This window comes from Amphiprion ocellaris, chromosome 9 (genome assembly GCF_022539595.1).
Source record: "Amphiprion ocellaris isolate individual 3 ecotype Okinawa chromosome 9, ASM2253959v1, whole genome shotgun sequence".
Classification (NCBI taxonomy): domain Eukaryota; kingdom Metazoa; phylum Chordata; class Actinopteri; family Pomacentridae; genus Amphiprion; species Amphiprion ocellaris.
Window position 1 is genome coordinate 31,402,755 of NC_072774.1, and position 23,593 is coordinate 31,426,347.

A 23,593-nucleotide genomic window follows, 5' to 3' on the forward strand; every position below is an offset into this window, starting at 1 on the left:
CTCACTTGGTTTAGGTGTTCAGGCAATTGTTCATCAAAGGAGTCCCCAGTGAGCACGCTCACTGATGTCCTGCTGGAAAGGGGCTTAAACTTGGTGATATCCCTTTAAAAACAGAACAACACAAAAAAAAAGATTAACTTAGTGAAATAGTTCAATGTTTACACCGAATTTAACTTTCATTAAGAAAATAGTGGACAAAAAAGCTTTCTAAGTATATTTGTCATACCTTACTTGAGCTGCACTTTCATTCAGAAAGAAATGTTCATCTACAGCACTGCTTTGATGGGCAGGGTTACTCAGTAAGTATTTCTATCAGCAACAGAGATGGAGAGAATAGATCTAAAATGAATGATTAAACTTTACAAAACACTATTTACATGAACTTTAGAAACAACAGAATACAAAAAGATATGCATCACACATTACATAGCTTAAATAAATCAAAGCTCTCATATGAAGACCATGTAACATCTCACATGCATTCTAATCTACATTCATCTGTTACACAAATCATGTCTGGCAGGAAAAGCTTTAACTTTAAAATTGTAATAAAAAGAGCAATAGAAAATAAAATGCATGATTCTCAGCTTCATCCAAATCAAGCAGAAGACACTGTTCTCCTCTGAGGCAGAACGAAAGCGTCTGATTTTTAAAGTCAAACACAGAGTGCCAGATCTAAACTGAGCTCAAACAGACCTCTAAGCTCTGCTCAAGTTAAGGGTGACATATTGCTCAGAGAGGTTAAAACAATATGTTCTCAGCTTCGGTTTGTTTAATGTCTCTGCTGACTTTATTTCCTCTTAATTTTAAATAGCAGAGGCTTAAAGTAGCCTACACATCAAGGCCATTTATTTCTATATGGATTACTGTACAAATACTTTAAAAAATGCAGACAAAAATCATCTTCATATTTTGTGTCCACCCTTTTCCTTTATACACTTACACACAGTTTTGTAAGGTAACCAGCAGGCAGGTTGTACGAAGCATCGTGGAAAACTTGTTCTGTGGATTTAGACTGTCTCAGTGTCTTCTGTCTCTTCATGTAATCCCAGACTAACTCCCAGGTTGTAAGATCACAGCTCTGTAGGGCCATAACATTTGTTGCAGGATTCCTAGTTCTTGTGGTTTGAGATAGTTCTTTATGACACTGGCTTTATGTTTGGGCTCCATATCATGCTACAGAATGAATATGTAAATCAAAGCATATTTAAATTAACTCTGGCAGTTTGCCTACCCATGGAGAGTTACTCAAGCAATGCTGATAGAAGATTTATTTAGCTAGTCAATTAGCAGGCACAGTTCCAACCTAATATCAGCACATACAGCACTGACGGTTTGCTTCTTTTTATGTACACCCCAAAAAATATTGCATCACTTTCTGGTTGTCTATAATCACTGCAAATTAATACAGTGGATTTTAAAAACACAACATTTAAACAGTTGTGTGCAAGTTTTGTCACCAAGATCATTACTAAGGTAGCATAATTCAGTTAACAATTCAACATTCACAATAGTTATTTTGTAGTGAAAGCAGTGTCCAGCTCATTCAGAGGAGCAGCACCAAGCAAAAACATCCATCTAACATCTGGACCCTCACTCTTGTTCTCTCTGATTCTGCAGCACAAGGCTGTCAAAGTTCACCACACTACAGAATAGATGGAAATTTTCAAATTGAACAGAATTCCTCTTTAACTGTATCTATCAGTCACATGTGATGAGACCAGATAGCTTTGGTGCCGTTAACATTGTAGCAAACAATTCTGCTCCAGTTCAATTAAGCAGTGGTTACAGAACATGCCCTTGAGAAATGGACTGCATGCTCTATTGAGTTCGGTATGCTTGTGAGCGTGTGTGTGTGTGTGTGTGTGTGTGTGTGTGTGTGTGTGTGTGTGTGTGTGTGTGTGTGTGTGTGTGTGTGTGTGTGTGTGTGTGTGTGTGTGTGTGTGTGAGAGAGTGTGTACATTATAACCTTCACTAGCCTGTCTACAAAACCTTTTTCTGTCCTTGGAGAATTCAAGCACAATGATGTCCTTATCTCCTTGGCAACAACTGTAATACTTGAAAAGCTGAAATAGGTCCCTCATCACTGCTGCCATCAAATCGTGGGTGGCTGGCAGCAGAGAACAAGGCGTCTTAACGAACTGTTCACATTCATCCCCAAGCAGACGTCATCACACCATACAGACAGCTGCAGTGGAAGAAAAACGAATCCTGAACGGATGATAGAAAAATGTCACTGAGTGTTCACAGAGGGCCAATAAAGGGTACTGCTTCTGTAAACAAAACAATGAAAAATCTGAACTGAAGTGAAAAATTAGCCTCCCTGCAATATTCTTATTGTCTCTGTCCCTAATGCGCAAACATGAGTCTTAGCGGGTTGTTTTTCTGCTAAAATAAGGTGTCAGTGTATGGAAAGCATTTCCGCATGTTTTTAAAGATATTGGTTGTTGTTCATCATCAGAATCCATTACCACTTCTCAGTCTGGGATGTTTTCAATAGGAAGTAAAAAAATGACTACAGGACTCCATGACAGGTAGAAGTGTCACAGCTGTATGTGTGATTCGCAACAGATCTGAGAACGGACGAGTGCAAAATAAAGATCCCCTCCCCTGTCGAAAAAAACTCATCTGCAATAAACAGCAAAAAGCTTGTAGCTTATATTAACAGCCTTTTCCTCACAAACCGTATGACCTGTCAAAAGGCCGAGTTTTACAATATAGAAGCCATCACAAGATACAGTGCAATTGCGGCGTCATGTCAGCTCCAGGAAACGGGTTCAATTTTCATTTATTTAAAAATGACGCCTGGTGTCATATCATGTCAAATTCTCAGTCTCTGACGGTATGAAGACAAACGCTCCTGCAATCATCACCCACTCGTATCTCTGCTGAGGAGGAGACATGATTATTCTTGCACTAGCACCATCCTGTGGCTGCACAGCAAAGATGGGAAGAATGTCATTTAAAATGCCTCGAACATATCACTATTTCTTTCCCTATTTTTAATTAGGTTAAAGAAACTGTCTGAGCAGCAGAACAAAGTCCAAGTCAGGTGTTTAGATTATAGAATTTTCAAAACATTTGTGGTATAATGGCACCTTTCAACACTGATGGCTACATATATCTATCAGTAAATCACTTTGAAATCACCCCTGACCTGCTGTGTCACTTTCAGCATGACACAACAATCACTCAGAGCGTTGAGGACATGCTTTGCTTTTGTGTTTATGTGGGTGGATGCGTGTGTGCGCCAGCCTAACCTGGCGCTGGATGACCTCCTCTGAGACATTTTGGCCTTTTATAGTCGGTTCAATTGCCCCCAGGATGATCAGCATGCGGCTCAGTCCTGTAGCTGCTGAAAACTGCCTGGCTTGGAGTGACGGCAGCAGCTTGCCATACCTGAAAAATACACACAGAAACACATATTCAAAAAGACTTTAGCAGGCGACAAAATGAAGCTTAACTGCTGTTTTTCTCTGCATTATTTGATTTTTTTTTCATCCTGTAGATACAGCAGAACAGCAACCATCAATAAGTTAGCAATGACTTGGAGTTCTGTTTCTGTTCACCTGATGACTCTAGCTGCAAGATCCACTTTGTTATGAGCTCTTTTAGAGTATTTCACTTGTTTAACTTGTTGAATACTCCAATATGTTCAAAAGCGGGTCACTAGGTTTGCTTGTCAAACAACACACAGTTTACCATAAATTTTTACTGAAAATATGAGACGTGCTGCTGTAAAGAATTCTTTTTTAAGAGTCTGTGCACCACAGGGCTCAAAACAAGAGGCTAGAAGATGATGACAACAGAATTGTGCAATAGTTCATCACTGCCAGCAACACCTTTCAAGTTATACTAGTCTGTTGATGATTTTACAGTGTGCCTATCAATACCAGAGTGCCCTATTTTTCAAGCATAAAGCAGCAGTAAATGATCAAGTTATTATAAATCATGCTGCCCAACAACATGCCAAAGTTCTGAATGTCCCTGTTACAACAACAGGCACAAATAGCAACTCAAGCAAAGTCATACATAACACTTGCCTTCGCAAAGACATTTTCACCCTGAAATCTCAAACTTTCTCTTCGAAAACATTTGCCTAGGGAATGAGAAATACTCTCTTTTTTTGGCAGATGAGAGAAGAAGAGCTGTGGGATTTTGTAACTCAGGAGGCCCAATCGGTCTCAGCTCACTGGTGCTCTGAATTGGCTGGTCTCAGCCTGTGGAGCCCAATCAATAGTGGCGCGCGCCTGCTGCCGCCGCCGCCGTGCTGCGCAGCCTGCCCCTACATGCAGCCAGCACACTGTAGCTCTGTCCCCCATGCACCGGGAGACACTCGTCCCTGTTTCAGTCTGATCTGAGCTGGGCTTGAAGCATTGTGCCCTTGGATCTTATCAGTTTCAACATCTGAGAAACTATAAATCATCTATACACAGTTTCAGTTTAAATGCTGGTTGAAAGGTTAGTTTTGACTATATTAGCAATTACTAAATAGTTGGCTCCATAAAATGACAAAAATAATGAAGATTTTCCACAACAGTTCACTTCAGAGGACTTGTTTTGTCCAATCAGCAGTCCAAAATCCTACAATATTCAATATACCATAGCATAAAACAGAGGAAAATGCAAATCTCTTCATATGTTGAAGGCAGGTTTAGGACATTTTTAGCCATAGCTTTATAGATAATGTTGTATATATGGGTCCAGTCTGAAATATCTCAATTTTTACTAAATGCAAGCTCGTCATGCTTTCATGGTGCGCAGAGGATGAATGCTAATGGTTTTGACAACCACATGGTATCCCATCTTTGGTGATTTCATCCTGTATTTTAATTTATCAGAAGCTTTATGTGTGGTTTATGTGTTTAGTGCTAATTAGCAAATGTTAGCATGATGTTATGTGTAGCCAACATGGTGAACATGTCATTGTGAGCATCTCTCCAAGCTAACATTAGAATTTAGCTCAAAGCATCACTACTGTGTGCTTATTGTAGCTACAAACCTACAAAACCACCAGCATGGCTAAAGGACTATAAACTGAAAAGTCGCTTGTCAAATGCTTACTACTAATCAACAATTAAAGCTGTCACTAATATTTTCTGTTGATCAACTATTCAGTTAATTGACTGTTTCAACACTAAAATGTAGTAATACTCAAAAATTCCAGCATAAGGCAGCATTGCTTGCCACAGGATACTACATTTTGCAACAGTCAGGCTTCAGCACCGCTTCACTGCCATTATACTGTTCATATCAAGCTGCCCTCGTAAACATGCACTTTTCATGTGTAAAATAACCTATTTCACCTGTTGTTGATATGACATGTTGCTACCCGAAGAACTGTAGCTTGACATATCAAGCTCAGCTCTGGCAAAGCATGTCAGGACTGATTGGTCAGATAAAGCCGATACCAACAGCAGAGAATAGGTGTTCAACTGCCACAAATGGCTTTGGAAAGATAACATATCTGCCATATTCACGGTAGAAGAAACAGTCCGTTCAGGTCAATAATAGATACAGACGGAGGGGAAAAAGAAACAAGGCGACTGGTCTAATTCTCAGTCTTCAGTAGACAGAGAAAACTTTTCAAATCAGACCTCCGGAGAGTGACATTTTGACATTTTCATCTTCCTTGCCACAGTTTTCCCCTGAAGTCATTCCGGCACCACAATTTAGAACTGACTCCTCGACCTGGTTCTTAAGGGACTTCTCAGTCTCTGCACATTTTCCACCTGTCACCCCTTTCTTACCCCTTGGTTCCAAAAATAAAGGGGTTGGGTGGGGGGAGTGGGAAGAGAAAAAAGTCTCTCCCTATCAGCCCCCCAGTTCGAATCTAGTCAAATCATTCCTGGGTCTGGCATTGAACATTATTTCAAGGATTCTCCAGCCACCTGTCCTCTTCCCTCCTCTTTTTTCCATTTTTAATTCTGCCCCCGAGTGAGGATTATGCGAAGCAAGGCATGCGTGTCAAAGGGAAATTTAGTGGGTAAAGACAGCCAAGATTGGCGGGATGAATTAAACAGATAACGGGAAGAGACGAAGTGGGGGAACCATGTAGAGCAAAACGCCTCACCGATGTTGGTCATTTCAGAGGGGCTCTTTTTTTTTCTCCCCACAGGAGCGAGGAGGCAATATCTAAATTAATATAGTGATGAAATGAGTTTGTGCCGTGGACTTTCTGCTGTTTGACTTTCCCATCTGGATTAGTGCAGGCTGAATGGACGCTCTGTTACTTTTGTTACAACTGCGCAATTCACTGTCGGAATTTGGCCCTGTAGTGATAAGGCTCCCCTCCTCCTCCTCATTACCATCTCATTTCATATGCAGGGCCTCTGTTACCTGAGAGCCTGCTCGCACACAAAACACGAACTATTACACGAGCTTCTGCCAACTATTACAATGAGCACAGAACATTTAAACATGGACTATTACACGAGGCTCAACTAACTATTACGCAAAAGGAACCTTCTTAAAAACCTGGCTACTCCAAAGACGGCCAGAGAGCATTAGAAAACAGAGCGCATACGGACACATGCACAGATACATGATGAGGCTTCTAACTCTTGCTCTGTATACAAAAGAATATGAATGTTTGATGACTTAGCTAAACATCTAAGGTTAGCACAACGATGGAAGGCCTGAAATTGCCATAACATAGTAACCATCAACCTTCACTTTCCACAAGTTATTTTAAGAGTTTAAGAAAAGGTGAGACTGAGCAGAGCAGGTATGTTTTGAATTTCCTATATTGATCCGATGCAACTGCAGCTCCATGACTGATCATTAGTTACCATGAAATATTATTTTCCCAAGCAGTGACAGTCTGCACTAATAGCCTATTGAGACAATGTTGACTGTCTAAGCCTCAGATGTGCTTACTTTTGTCATCCGTCAGCCACGTCATATTGATGACGATATACAGAGTGTCCAAAAAAAAGTCACCACCTGGATTTAACTAAGCAAATAGGTCAGAGCCTTTCATTGGATAATTACTGCAGTGATGAATACGTTTCAGCTGCAACAACTTATTTAACCCTAACTGATGCAGTGAGGAGCTTCTCATTTCTGAAACAACCATGTGCGAAGACATATCCTGTGGTCATGGAAAGGATGTTAATCTGTCTCAGAAGGGTCAAATTATTGGCCTGCATCAAGCAAAGAAAACAACTAAGAAGGTTTCTGAAACTACTAAAATCAGGTTAAGAACCGTACAACACATCATTAAAACCTGAGGGATAGTGGAGAACCATCACCTTAGAGGAATAAATGTGGTCGGAACAAACTCTTGGATGATCGTAGGAAATCAACAGTTGAACTCACGGCTATGTTTTATAGTGAAAGTAAGAACATTTCCATACGAGCAGTGTGAAGGGAACTTAAAGGATTGAGACTAAACAGCGGTAGCTCTAATAAAACCACTGATCAGTGACTGGACTCTAGAGCAATGAAAGAAGGTCATGTGGTCTGATGAGTCCAGATTCACCCTGTTCCAAAGTGATGGGGACATCAGGGTAAGAAGAGAGGCAGATGAAGTGATGCCCTCAACATGTCTAGTACCTACCAGCCTGTGGGGGTTAAGGTTATGATCTGGGGTTGGTCAGGTTCAGCAACATTATGTTCCCAAAGAATGAGGTCAGCTGACTACCTGAATATACTGAATAACCAGGTCTTTCCATCAGTAGAGTTTTTCTTCCCTGGTGCTCATGGACATGCTCCAAGATGATGATGTCAGGATTCATAGGACTCACATTTAGAATGAGTGGATCATGGAGCATGAGATGGATTGTCCTCCACAGAGTCCAGACCTCAGCCCCATTAAGAATCTTTAGGATGGGCTGGAGAAGACTTTGAGCAGTGGTTCGACTCTCCCATCATCAATACAAGATCTTGGTAGAAAATTAATGCAACTCTGGACAGAAATAAATGCTGTGACACTGCAGAAGCTTACTGAAACGATGCCACAGCGAACGTGTGTCATTCTCAGAGCTAAAGGCGGTCAAATTAAATATTAGAGTGTGCAATTTTTTTTTTTTTTGAACGGGCAGTGTATGAAGTATTTACTGTGCGAGTTTGTTGGTAGTGCAATGCTACCTAGTCATTTATGACTCCTGTGTATTTGTTATTTTTGCATTAAAAACTGCGATGGCCATAAGTGTTGGATTTTACCATTATGGTTGTTCTACCAGGAAAGTTCTGGTCCTGTAAAAGTTTAGTTTAGTTTTAGGGTGACACCTTGTAAACCAACATTAGATAGCTATTTGCTGTGATTGGTGGATAGGTAGAGAAGGTTGAGGGATTTGGTTGTTAGGGTAGGATGGGTCATATCCGAGCTGATCCAATCTAGCAACAACTGTTAGGGAACACCAAGCAAGATAGCAGCCTTCATACTGATTACTTGCAAGCTACAGCATCTTATTGCAAATCTTTTCTTCAGAACAAGTAAGCTGAGGTAACTAATTATAGATATTATGGACTTTTTACTAATGTGCAGTTTTATTATACAATGTCAAATAAACTAGATTGCACTAAATAGCTGCCATACCTATACTACTGAGGCTTAAATATAACAGCATTTTCCAACAAGGGAACTCAACAACATGCAACCTAGATAATCCTGTAATCGGAATCTGCAAGAATCTAAGAGTTCAGGTTCTGGGTTCTCCTTATTTTCCACTGCATGTGATACTAATATAGATCTTATTTAGCATTTATATGTGTTGACAGAAGAGCCACACTTACAGCTAATACCACAAGTCTGTTCTCAATGTATTCTTGTTTTTAGTATTTAATAGACAAAGAAATTGCATTAGACCTCAGCAGAATGACATTTTGGCATTTTCATCATCCTCGCCACAGTTCTTATATCTGGGATCCACATATATAAGTGCACTGTTACAACTAAGATTATGTTTTAATCCAACCTTATGAAACAAGTACAACTAGGCAATTAACATTAGCCTTGGGGCTACAGTATCACACACCCACTTTATTAGATGCTCCTGTACTGTATAATATTAACATTCAAGTAGTTTCATGAAAACACAGTTCAGGATACAGACACTGTGGTATCACAAAAACAAAATACTGATGCATCACTCTTTAAGCAGTATCCTCTATCAACTGCATATTTATATCTTTAATATTTCATAGTTTATTTTTATGTTTGATTTCTTGATTCACTTTCAACCTAAATTAATGAACCACTGGTGTCTGCTGAGACAGTAAATAGATAACAGATACATCCATTATCCTTATCTGATTACGAAATAATAACGCAAATGTGTGTTTTGCTTGTTACTGCTCTTCTTGGATGTCTGCGTTTTACTATTTAGAATGGAGGATGTGCAGAGTTTGACACTAGACAGTTATTTTCACATTTATCTGCTGAGGAGATCAAGCTTCTCTGTTCTCATCAAAATCTGAATTGAAAGTCAAAACATGGTCATGCTACATCACAAACGGCTGGGATGTCAACCATAATCCAATACGGGGGGTGACACAGGTGTGTAGCAAAGGTCAGTAACGTAATACCTGCTAATAATGTAATAAATCTGGCCATTTTAAATGTAATAAAGCCAATTACACAATAACTTGCCAACAATGTAATAAGTTATTACGTTATTGGTTGGTTATTACATTAATGGCCAAGTATTAAAAAATCTTTTTAAAAATCCTTTGAAACTGTAATAACTGCAGCCGTTAATGTAACAACATATAAATAGGACTGCATTTGGGAAGAAAAGATTTTTTTTGGAATTTGGTATAGAGGATGCCATAGTTGTCATATTCATTCATCAAGGATACGTCCCATGTAGCTCTCACGCTCCTTAATTATGGTTGTAAGAGCCAATTTGAGAATTACTTGTAGTACAAAATCTTTATTTAGAATATTGTTTATTTGCTTAGATACGTAAATTCAAAATTCCATGTCAGCGTCTCTCTTGGATGTTGCGTTGTCAAATGAATTTACCGTATTTTTTTTCCTTGCAAAAAATTTCATTTTTTAAACATTTGGCAAGGAAAAATGATTCAGTCATCACGTAAAACTGTCTTTAAATAACTGGACTGGCACTATAATGGAACTTAACTCCAAAAACTTGAAAAGTACTATGTACATAATGAACTAAGGGTAAAACATCAACATAAAATTGACATTACTTCTTCCAGTAAATCTCCTTAACTTTGTACATTACTGAGAAGAATCCATGCTTTCATCCACTGGTTGTCTTCACTAAATAACTGTTTTATGTGTAAACTTAGACACTGTTGGTTCAGCAGCCTTGTAGAGCTTCATAATACTAATGGAACGGTCATTTTCTGTCTAGTTCTAGGCTCTGCAAGTGCTTCTCTTCTATATAAGAGAAGCAATGCAGTCCTATTTATGTATTATTACATTACTGGCTACAGTTGTTACATTTTCAAGATTTTTTTAATGCTAAGCCATTAACGTAATAACCAGCCAATAACTTAATAACTGATTACATCATTGGCAAAAAGTTATTACTTTATTGGCTCAAAAATGTTATTACATTACTGGCAAGTTATGACATTATTGTCTGTACTACTTTTAAAATGGTCAAAATTATTACGTTATTGGCCATTACTATGTTACTGGTTGCTATCAGATGTGATGTGGACATTCATAGATGTTGCATATTTATAGTTTCTGCTTTATTTTGTTCTTAAGGGAAGAAGATAATGCACATTCAAGAATTTTTAGCGTACCACAAAAACTACATCAGACACATCTCATTATTTACAGCAGAATATTTTTTGGAAATCTTTAAATAATCCTGTAATGAACTAGACTGAATTTGCTTTTGTGATGAGTTTACAAGTGTGTAGTGGTTCCAAAACCTTACAATTTCTGCGTTATTATTTGCCTGACAATCAGACTTATGTGCCAAGAAGTCACATGTATAGACATAACTTTAAGCGCTGCAACACGTTTTTCAAGGCATTTACAATTATTCTTAAGAATTCAGCAGAATTACTACACAATCCAGTCGGAATTAAAAAGTGTAATACCGAGCATGAACACAAGGTGTCCTTCTTGTACCACAGCATTCCCTGTTGTGCTTGCAGCCTCCCACCCTGCATCAATACTATAGATTACACCAGGGTAAACAGACGGGGGCCGCAGCAGGCCTACTTCATTAGTGGAGCGTAACAGCAATAGTTACGCTTACAGTGGTTCTAATTACAATTAATTGGCATTCCTGACTCGTCTGGGAGTCTCACGATGATGGGGGAGGATCAGGGGGCCAGCTGAGTCAGGAGAGGACTCAGGGAGGAGACCAACACACTGGGAGCCATTACAACAACCAGTGTGAATTATAATGAATCACACTGTTACAGCAAACCCTAATCAGACTTGTGTGTATGTGGAATATACCTTCCAGAATTTTCATAACAAGTGCTGAATCCTTATCGCTACATTGTCCCCTCAAATATATTTATATACCTACATGTATTTAGACATTTTAAATGTTATTTTTAATATGTATTCTATATTTAAAATTACTCAAAATTGACATCAAAAGTCTGATAAAATTATTTTAGATGAGAATGGGTCACAAGTTTGCTTTTTTCCAAGTTCAAACCAATCAATACCTTCTGCATCATGCTTTTGTCAGGCTGCAGCCTCTTCTATTTCTTCATGTTACCTTCTCAAACTTTTCCTCTTTCTCTTTTTTCCCTTCCCTCATCCATCCATCAGCCCGTGGCCAGGTGATTGCTGCCAATCTCAGCTGAGGATCCCTGGAGGGGTTTAGAGCAGGGCTGTGCTCCAGTGGGTTATTGAACGCAGCTCACAGAGAAAGCGAATGGGCTCGGAGAGTGGATATGTCATCGCTGACTGCTACTGTTTACCAATGAAGGAAGAGGAGACAGAGAGCTCAGAGATTACATAATGCCACTTAAGGTATTAAATTAACTACTGTAGCAAACCCAGTATAACTGAAATGTTTAAATATCTCAGTAATGGAAGGTATAGCAGAGAGGAGAGGAGAGGAGAGGGAATTCTGTTAAGCCTGTAAATCTGTCCACTAACAAAGTGCAGTTGGGAAGGATAGAAACACTCTTCTTGTCCCTCATATTAAACCTTGTCTGGTGTATAAATCAAACCCAATGCAGCAGTTGTGAGACTGTGAACGGTCGTCAGTCAAAGTGACAGTCATACGCTGCCTGTCATACAGAGCAGGCTCCAGGTGAGCTGCAAAACATGTCGACCTGCTACACACTGCAGCAAGCTGTGTGGGTAAAGTACTGTGTGTGATATGCATACATCCAATATGTGCATGCGAAAATGTTTATGTGGCCGTAGCTGCGTGTGTTTGTGTGCAGACCTTGCTGAGCATATTAATGACAGGTGGAATGATGAATGAGGCTGAAAGTGTCATTTTCATTTTGGGACTCAATCAGGCTTGTGTCCAGGCCTGCAGCTGTTGGTCCCACACTGAGAGACTCTTCACCTAACACGCTCCCTCAGCCATTCACATGCATCACACACAAAGAGAGGATCCACTTAAAACACGCTGGATTTATATAGCATGCATGCATAAACATGTGGACACAATCTCAATTGAAACTCTTCAGCTGCATACCTGAAAACAAAGCTGAACAACAGGCTTTGTGTTTCAGCATCAAGCTCAAATGATCAAATAACCACAAAAGTAGAAAAAAATGTATTTTAAACAACTGAGATGCAGAGGGAAGAAATTAGAAGACTTTCTAGTGGTGTTCCGTTGAGGACTGAGTTGTACTAAACTCAGTAATGGTGCATTAAAACGAAGGGTTTGCCAATCAATCAGCATTCATTAAATTGTACTGACTGTCCCATTAGACCAAAGCATTTCCCACTGCTGCTACTCTCTGAGCAAGTATATTCCCCGCGGGGTAAATTAGCTTTATACTCCACAGGTAGACACTTGGGCAGCAAAAAGACAGGAGACACACGCATTTCAGTGTGTAAATGCACAGCAAAATTCTTCTTTTAAATGCAAGATGAAATACTGGAGTTATTTGCATTATTCTTCAGGTGATATTTATTACAACCTCTAATGGTATTTATCTAAGTCCAGCTGGAAACTATAGAGGGTTGAGACACTCAGATTTTTAGCATAGTGTGGGCTCTTAATAGTGTTTTACGTTAGAGTTGGGGAAACTCGCACCAATGTGAGCCTTGTGCAGCTGCAGTCGTTCAAGCAGTGTCAGTATGAGGCAAATTGTTAGCTACATAGAAGCATGCAAGGTAAAAGAAGATATTTACCTTGTTTCAAAATTGATCTGCTAGCAAAATGGCACAGATTATGTCCAAATCTTGTTCTTTCAATTCTTACTGAAGAACAGCACTACTGATTATAGTGGTGGCACAACGTTTAAGTCTTTGGACTACTGATCAGAAGGTCAGAGGTTCAAACCCCAATGTGGCCACTGTTGGGCCCTTGAACAAGGCCATTAACCCTTCCTGCTCCAGGGGCGTCGTACCATGGCTGACCCCAATTGGGATATGCAAAAGCAACATTTCACAGTGCTGTAAAAATGTATTTGTGCCAAATAAAGGCTTCTTCTACAAACAAATTTTTATGGATATCAGGTTTGCTGCAGAACAACTCTTTAAATATCGTTTTTTTGGATGAATTTTATTATAGGAAATGTTGGGAGAGATGGGGGATGCAACAAATTCTGTAACTCTGTACCTTTTGGCTCATTGTTGGTGTCTTGGCCACTATGTGTAGCAGCAGCAGGAAATGCTGAGTTTGCGTCAGCACTAACAGATGCTGGCCAACATGGACAAAACCCAGTTTTATTCAAGATTTCAAGACAATTTTCAGGGTGGACACTCAAAAATACAGATTATCCCACATCTAAATTAATCATCAGTGTAAGTGGAGATGGAGCAGAAACGTCCACACACCAATTCATCTCCTACTGTTTGCTACTTCATCAGCAACTTGATACGAGCACACAGCTGGCTAGCACCCATTAGCAACGCAACAGGTAAGGACAGATTAAACAAAGCAGAGTCCCAACAATGATCAGTCGACTCCTGTGGCTTCACCTCTTGTAACCGGAGATGGATTGTCGTCAACAAACACAACACAGGTTGAGATACCTGAAGTCATGGCTGCAGTGTAACTAATCACATCACATTTCACAAGACTGACGCAATGTAAAGCACAAGGCAAGAGACCATGTGAGACCATCCTAGACTGGATTCATTCAGCCCTGGTACCAAGTAGGTTCATAACAGCATGGTTTAGGACTGTCCACTGCAATGAGGATGTAGTGAAAATGTGTGATCAAAGAGCGGAGTTGCTTGGTGCCTGCAAGGTGGCTAACCCAAGTCTACATGACAGCATAAAGTACAATAATATTCTATACAATGGTGTGCTTCCAACATTGTCAACAGTCTGAAAAACTTCTACTTCTGGTTCAACATGGCCATGTCCCAGTGTAGAAATCTAGGCCCATAAGACACGGTTTACATTCATGAGGAAAACCTGACCTGATCTCAGCCTGATCGAACACCTGACTGACTGTTTTATCATCCAATATCAGTGACTTCTTTATTGTTGTTGTGGTTGAAAGTGTGATGTTATAAGAGCACATAGTGGCCCATCAGTCAATTTTACCTTCTCCACACATTTGTCCATAGTTTGTCCTTTTGCTCTGACACTTTTTCCAGCGTCAGAGCAAAAGGACAAACAAACAAAAAGGATTCTATACAGTATTCTTTAGTTGGGAGTTATGTCTAAATGCAGGAAATATTACTATCTGGCTTAGAGTGGAAATATACAGAACTTTCATTACCGTGCTGGTGACACAAAAACTGACAGCGGTGAGTGACTCCAACAACTGCCTCTCACCCTGAATGCAATTTGTCCAGATGTACGCTGGGGCTTCTCCTAATCTCTGATGCTAGACCCACTGCTTGATTTTTCATCAGGCAGCATTATCTATGCTCGCTCAGAAATGAGACACATGCTGCGACATCTGCAGAGGAAAATCCCAAATAAGAAAGCTGACCCCTTACAATAAGTCCACACAACAAACGCCTACACACAGACACGCACTTCCACGCCATCCTCAGGAGATGGTGGTGATTCATTTTGTAAGGATGTAACAGAACTAATTTTGGGAGTGAGCCTCTGTTAATGAGCTGGTCTTTGATGTTTAAATCCTCCAGTCCCAGTGCAAAGCTGATACCGTCTCCCCACAATCCTGCTCAGGTGCAGACCTGCTCCCCTCTGCATTACTTATCTTGTGTACCAAATAGCGTAAGACGTCCGACAGCTAATAAACCCATGTCAAAGAGGAAGAAACACACGCCAACATGCAACCTTGCAGAACAACAAAAGGGAGAAAAATCAGGATGAAAAGCAGGTTGATGAATGCAAACAGCATTGGGATGTTGCAGCTAGTGGAGTTGTGCTGCATATCTTATATCTTAATACTGTATATGCCATCCCTGCTTCTATTTTTACTTCGCCGTGGAAAATCAAGCATAGATGATAAAATAGTTTTTTACTGACTAAATGTAAGTCTTTGGTTCATTTCATTTCTACATTGCTTCTCCACACAGTAATTGGATTGCGGCTGCACTGTCATGTACTCAGTGAAATGAATGCCTATTAATCAGAGGATAATTGGACACATACCCCTGATAAATGGTGCTGCTCCACTTTGAGTCACGTACAAATTAGGCCATTTTCAGGGATCCATTTCTTATCTGGCTTGACTCGTGCTTATATAAGCTGCGAACTAATATTGGTGGACAGAACTATGGATGCACTAACTCTTCTTGGGCATGACTCCCTAGTCAAGCTTCTACCATTAATTCTACCATACCTTTTTCTGCCACAGCTGAGCATGTATTAACTCCTTGTTAGTGATTCCAGATGACAATGCATAATATAGTGCACTATGTGAACTGAAATTCGGCTTTTGATCTAGAAAATAACAAGGCATTGGTTCTTAGGTCACTGTCACCATTGTTCAAAAATCAAGATGGTATTAACATGGGTGCCTGGATAGCTCAGCTGGCTGGGTGGGCGACCCATAAACAGGGGCTATAGTCCCTGACGCAGCAGTCATGGGTTCGAATCCAGCCCATGGCAATTTACTGCATGTCGTTCCCCCCAACTCTTCTACCCATGTTTCCTATCTCTCTCTGTGCCATCTAATAAAGGCAAAAATTTCCAAAAAATAATACTTTAAAAAAAAGATGATTTATGGTATTGATAACATAAATATAATGCAAAATTGTTCAAGATTACTTTTGGGGTTCCTCAAGGCTCAATGTTAAGTCAATTCTAGTTAATTTGGTGCATAAATTAAACATGTAAAGCTTTCCAAAATATTAAAATTTCTTTTACAACCATCTATCCATTATCGCTTAATCCTCCTTAGGGCTGGAGTCTACAGTATACAACAGTAGATAAACACTGGACTAAACAAAGCCACACCAACCCTTTACATCTGTTCAGTTTTCTTGTAGTATTTGTGCTCACATAGACTACATTTTAATAGAGCCAAATTACAAATATAGCTGTTCTGCAAAGTATTTTTCTGTTTCTGTTGTCAGACAAGGGAATAAGCACATGATAGCGACTGAAACAAAGCATGTTAAGACTACATGTTAATCAGCAGTCACCTCAGAGCTCCTCCCAAGCTGCAGCTCTGCCCCAAAAAAATATTGATTTTATAACCACAACGGTGTCTAACAAACTCACCATACATGGAAAAAAAGACAACAGCTTTGCCGTGAATTCAGTGACATTTTTATATAAAATGATGGCTCAGAGATAAAATTAGAAGCCATAGAAAGTCCTGCTCTTACACATGTATCTACGTCTGTGTTAACTGCTCTGTGCTGTCAATAATGAGAGTCTCCTTCCTAAAGGAAGGGTGGACAGCAGCAGTTCAGCTACATTTAAAGCTAAAGACACTAAAACAACCAGTTTAGAAAAGGGATAAAACCAGGGGTAATGCAGTCATGGTAAAATGTATCCTTTTTCCAGTATTTTGAGCTGAAAAATTGAAAGACACATTCTGGAGACATGAGACTTTCATTAATTTGCTTAAAAAAAAAAAAAAATTACATTTTTTTTTTTTTTTTTTTTTTAAAGGTGCAGTATTTGGGATCAAAGTTATACCAAACAACGCAACTTCTGTCAAACATTTACAAATGTGTAAAAAGTAAATTTATACTAAGTGATCTTAAAAATAAAATAATGTCTGAAATTTTTTTTTAAAATATGCTGGAAAAAACATTTACATAATTGTATAAAATCCGGGACTTGTTAAATCACGCTTCTATATACACTTTGTATTCTTCAGTCATACTATTACTCATTGTATGTTAATGATACACAAATCTAATCTTTACACTTCAACATACTCACAGTGACAAAGCTAATATGCTCATGTTAAGCATATATGTTGTTTAACATTATGTCACAAAATCTTATTACTCTGCCAAGGAACGCGGCGAAATTATGCGACGATCGGCGTACGTTTGTGTGTCTGTCCCATCAATTCCTGCTGCCCACTACATATTTAGTTCACACGATTAGGTATCCGTACATAATGTACACATACACAACACATGCTTGTGATCAGCGTCAGGTATTTTATCAGTGGGTACATCTACGGTGATGGAAAAAAGCTTTCGGACACCCCTTACATTGCATGAACAGTGGGGATCGAAAGTTTGGGCACCCCAGGTAAAAATTTGTATTAATGTGCATAAAGAAGCCAAGGAAAGATGAAAAAATCTCCAAAAGGCATCAAATTACAGATAAGACATTCTTATATGTCAAAAAAATTTAAATTTTATTTCCATCATTTACACTTTCAAAATAACAGAAAACACAATAATGGCGTCTGCAAAAGTTTGGGCACCCTGCAGTGTTTGTAGCATCACCACCCCCTTTGGAAAGCTGAGACCTGACAGTGTCATGGATTGTTCACAATCATCATCTGGAAAGACCAGGTGATGTCAGTCTCAAAGGTTTTAAATGCCCAGATTCATCTGACCTTACCCCAACAATCAGCACCATGGGTTCTTCTAAGCAGTTGTTTAGAACACTGAAACTGAAAATAGTTGATGCTCACAAAGCAGGAGAAGTCTATAAGAAGACAGCAAAGCATTTTCAGATGCCAATATCCTCTGTTCGGAATGTAATTAAGAAATGGCAGTCATCAGAAACAGTGGAAGTTAAAGCAAGATCTGGAAGACCAAGAAAAATATCAGACTGTACATTGCATTAAGAGTCACTCTTAGGTTTTTTTTTAGCACAATCACAGCCATAATATTAAACAAATCCTACAAAAGCCATTAAAAATTTAAAATTGATTGATTCCAATTTTAGAATTTAGTTTTGTTATTTTTTCTTGGAAACACTAAACAACAAAAATATTATTTGTATTTGTGTGTGTCTGTCTAATGCAGCCACACCTTTTGAAACCCAAAAAAGATTTTTCCACAAATACTTCCTGATAATATTTGAGATTGTGTAAAATTTTAAGGGTGTCCAAAAACTTTTTTCCACCACTATATATTAAATGGCCACATTCTATGGTGGAGATTTCTGATCATCAATGACTGATAAAAAAAAATAAAATAAAAATGCTGCATTTCTGACAATGCCATGGGGGAATGAGCAGCCTTAGTGGAGTACTGCGTTCTCCGAGTGCTTTTCTGTTTCCTTCTGTTTTGGACTTTCATCTTTTTTTTTTAACCTAAATAGTTTGTGTGACCATTTACTGGGTAAAATACATTTCAAATAACAGATACTTCTGAAAGAAAAATCTCTATTGGGTTTTGAGCAATAAAATCTGGGACAAAAACAATAAAGTCCAGAGATTTATTTGTTATGCTGGCCTGGTGCTGGACTGTCAGCTACATCTAAAAGCTTTACACGGCTTGCTAAATTATACAACTGATTAATTATAATCTGTGCAGCAGTGAAATACCTTTTAATGATTACACATGACATGGTGTACTTGTAAACAGTTAGTGTTGCATAACTGACACTTCTACCAACAGGCCTCCTCCGCTCTCATGGTTATCATTAATAACAACCCGTCCCCCATGTATGATAATTAATGCATAATGAGATATATGCTGTGACAATGACTACCACTTGACATATATCTTGCCGGGGGATTAAAGCAGTGTTATTACACTTTCTGTCACTCAGTCCCGACCACCGCCACAACCCTCGCTTCCCCCTCATCTGTTTCACGCTAAAAGACTGCGATCAGCTAATGAGCTTCTTTGGCCTCCAATTAATCATGCTAACGAGCCCCACCCAGCAAAGATAATCAACTGTTCTCGCCATAAAAGCCAATACAGGAAGAGTTTGGAGCTTGACTCATGAAACACACTAGTGCCTTCGCCTCCCTTCTACTCATCCTAATCCTATTTTTTTTCTTCATACACTTCCCTCTCTTCTTCTCCTCTTCCCAGCCTCTCGCTTTTTATCTGCTCCTCTCTGCCCTTCAGAGCTCCTTATCGTCCTCCTCGCTTATTTTTTCATGCTTCTCTTTTCTCAATCTTCTTTCCCATTTCGTTTTTTTCACATCCCTTCCCAGCTTCTGCTTTTTCAACATCTCTCATCCTCAGCGCCTTCCTCTCTTCCTGTTTCTCCAGTTCTGTCCTTCCTACGCCCCCAAATCCTGCTATAAACTCACCAGTACTCCTTCCACTGGTCCTCTTCAAACACATCCTCTGGGATGGGATCAATCAGCACCAGGTCTGACACTTGCCTGAGGACAAAGACAGGACATACTCACTCAGATGAGTAAGACTCATTGACTACCCTTGTCCACTTTACCCTCCCGGCCTGTGCCATAATGAGTGTGAGATGGATGGCGTCATCCCATCTGTCTTTCCATAGATTTGTCTGTCCCGTACCCCCACAGACAGATGACCACACATACACCAGATCTAGAGGCAATATTTCCATTTGGAGAGGTGTCATCCACTCACCACTACTTAATTTTCTCCCTTAACGGTGGCAACATCGCGCCTGATTAAATACTAAATCTTTCATCCCTGGTATGGGCTACATGTCACGTTAATCACTACGTTGTCTCAGAGATGGCTGAGTTACGGGGGATGATGGGAATGGACACTGGAATGTATTTTGCAAAGCGTGAGTTAGAGAAGACCTGCACACTTTATGCTGTCAAGTAATTGTAAAACAAGTCATCTTTAAATTTTATTAAAGATTTTCTAGACAACAGAATGATGAATCTGGTCGTGGTTGACATTTTTCTCATCTTCAGAATGACGTGTTCATGTATTACCCATAGTTTATTTACTGCACACAAACAACATCCTTGTAGTGGAGCATTTGTTAACCTACAGCACAAACCTATTTCACTCTTCTGTCCAGTTTCAGTAATGTTTAGTAGTATCTGTAGATGTTTTAGGACATTCTTCTAGTTTTTAATAATGAAACTACTTTATGTGTTTTGTCTTCATTTATGTTTTCATCACGGACTACCAGGCATATGGATGACAGCCACAAACTGTGAGTGGAATAACACATTCTTGGTTTTGTTTGAAATTTTACAAAGCAATGAAGCAGTGAAGAACAAAAGCCTTATTACTGAATTAGATTTTAGATAGACTACGGTTTTTAAGCAATAATAATACACGCTGAAATGTTATTTTATTCTATTTATGTATTCAAAGAGCTGCTAAACTGCCTTTCGTTGTTGTTTAACAATGACAATAAAGATCTGTTCTATTTTGACAAACTGCCTCATCGGTGTACTCACTGGCATTGATTTAGTATTGCACATTCATAAAGTTGGGGAACTTGCAAGAGATTAATTAAAAACCACACAGTCTATGTTAAAAACAGACTGGGCCCAACAGAAACAGGAAAGGATAGAGGTGTCCCACATGTAAGTTCTAATCCTGAGTTATTGTAAATGTCTAAACTGAAAAACTGATACATGTACTGCCTCTAAAACAGCACCAGCTTCAGCAGTGACAGCCAAGTCAGCAGTCACGTAACGTACACCACCATCGTTTCTTTGGAGACAACCACACATCTGAGCTTTACCAGTCAAAAGCACTCATGAAAACAGTTTGGTTTTGCAAAGTCTGACATCACAGATGTCCTTGTACTGTGTAAAGTTTGTAACAACACAGAAAGTGGCAGCACCTCAGATGAAAGCTATAGAAGACAGAAAGCAAAGTGTGACTCTTGAAGATTCAGATGCTAGCACTCAGCTCGATTTCAAAACAGCATAAAGGCAGCTAAAGACAATACAGGAATTGGGAGAAAGAAATTACAGAAGTGTGGGCATTTGATCTGAGTACTGACTGACAAATCGTGAAGTTGAAAGATGCTGTAAACAATCTGTCCTCAGGTTGAAAACCTAGGGACAAATAATTTGACCTGGTAGAACTGGACTGTCTGCATGTTATCTGGTCTTGTTAGACAGCTGTTAGTGTTGTTTTCTTTAGAAATGTAGAAATGAAAATGTAAAAGGACTAGTGGTGTTTGTCTTGTTGGGTTTGCACACAGACCTAGCTACTGGGGAAAGGCAATAGTTTAAATACAAAAAAAATCAACATTATGTCTTGAGATTTTGCAGAGAAAGAAGGAATTAATATCATGAATCATACAGGAAAATTTTAAATAAAATAGATTTGAAAATGCAGTTTTTTAGCCTGCAATCTTGCTTTGAATGGAGAGTTATGTTTTTATCGGGAACATCAGGAACTTTTCTTTGACACCTTCAAGGAATTTCCACGATAAGGTTCCACCATACTGATAGCTCCTGTGGCCTACTATGTGCTGTAGTTACTTCCCTCTTCAGCTCTGGCAAACTGATCATTGTGTTAACATAAATACAGATTTACCTGCCAATTACTGTTTAGTAAGGATGCAATATACAATCATTTCCAATTATTTATAACTGACTTTAATATTAGCCTTTTAGTTTTCCCTTCCTTTCTGGTAAATACACACGTGGACAAAATTGTTGCTACCCCTCGGTTAATGAAAGAAAAACCCACAATGGTCACAGAAATAATTTGAATCTGACAAAAATAATAATAAATAAAAATTCTATGAAAATTAACCAATGAAAATCAGACATTGCTTTTGAACCATGGTTTAAGAGAATTATATTGAAAAAAATAAACTCATGAAACAGGCCTGGACAAAAAAAGATGGTACCCTTAACTTAATATTTTGTTGCACAACCTTTTGAGGCAATCATTGCAATCAAACCATTTCTGTAACTATCAATGAGACTTCTGCACCTCTCAGCAGGTATTCTGGTCCACTCCTCATGAACAGACTGCTCCACTTGTCTCAGGTTTGAAGGTTCCTTCTCCAGACGGCATGTTTCAGCTCCTTCCACAGATGTTCAATAGGATTTAGATCAGGGCTCATAGAAGGCCACTTCACAATAGTCCAGTGTTTTCCTCTTTGCCATTGTTGGCTGTTTTTAGTTGTGTTTTGGGTCATTATCCTGTTGCAAGACCCATGACCTGCAACTGAGACCAAGCTTTCTGACACTGGGCAGCACATTGTGACCATTGTGGGTTTTTCTTTCATTAACCGAGGGATACCAACAATTTTGTCCACGTGTGTATATGTTGAAATATAGATTTTTGTAGTATTATTATATGAGCATTTATATTATCTTACTTAGAATAATTTTATATTGTATATATAACAACTATCACATGAGGTCCAGTGATTTCATAAAACTTTCTGTCCCCAAGGTTCTCACTGTCTTTGGCTGGAATTGATTTCGCTTTGCTGCAGCAATCAATTGGATTTCCCTCCAAAAATCTCTTAAACTGCCATCACTTCCATCACCTTAAATTTTCAAACAGAAGCTGCAGCAGACCCTTGTTGACCACTGCACATGCTGAAGGTTTTCGTTGAATTTCTAACATTAATTGAGAGTATTTTTAATCTCTGTTTAAACACTTGTGTAATTTTTTTGTATATGTACTTGTTTATTTGTTATCTTTCTTCCTGCTGGGGCCTCTTGCCAGGTCATCATTGTAAATGAGAAATTGTTCTCAAATTGTTCTCAATGAGCTTACCTGGTAAAATAAAGAATAAAAAAAAAAAATTTTTTATAAAGTTATAATATTTTGTGGATCTAATACTATGTCTTGATATCCAGTATTGTGAAGGAAAATGACTCTTTCCCCCTTTCTAACATCATAATAGCCTTTAGACAGGCAGAAGCTGCAGAAGATTAGATATTGTTTTTTCTCTTTTTTTTTTTTATTATTCATTGGCTTTATTAGACAGGTTTAGTCGAGCGGCAGACAGGAAAGTAGGGAGAAGACCTGCAGCGAAGGGCCGTGAGCTGGAATCGAACCCAGGCTGCTGCACCGGGGACTGTAGCCCCTGTTTATGATTCGCCCACTCAACCAGTTGAGCTATCCAGATATTGTCTATTCTGATGTGACTAAACAGACCAGTTGTCTCCATATTGGTCTGTAGAATCCTCAGAACTGATGCTGGCATTGCTTGAATGTACAGCTGCTCTGTCGGTGTCACTTCTCCTGATATCAGTAAACCTTACAAGTTAA

General features: G+C 39.0%; 1 protein-coding gene across 4 annotated transcripts in view; it reads right to left on the bottom strand.

The window, feature by feature from the left end:
- The window catches only part of si:dkey-122a22.2 (uncharacterized), a 42,763-nt gene that overhangs the window by 13,398 nt on the left and 5,772 nt on the right, over positions 1–23,593 (bottom strand). For all 4 annotated transcript variants that reach the window (XM_023289492.3, XM_023289491.3, XM_023289490.3 and 1 more), the window contains exons 7-10: positions 19,702–19,776; positions 3,261–3,399; positions 227–309; positions 6–102 (exon numbers count right to left, since the gene is read on the bottom strand). In XM_023289492.3, the coding sequence (XP_023145260.1) occupies positions 6–102; positions 227–309; positions 3,261–3,399; positions 19,702–19,776 (394 nt within the window). The remainder of the gene's footprint in view (positions 1–5; positions 103–226; positions 310–3,260; positions 3,400–19,701; positions 19,777–23,593) is intronic.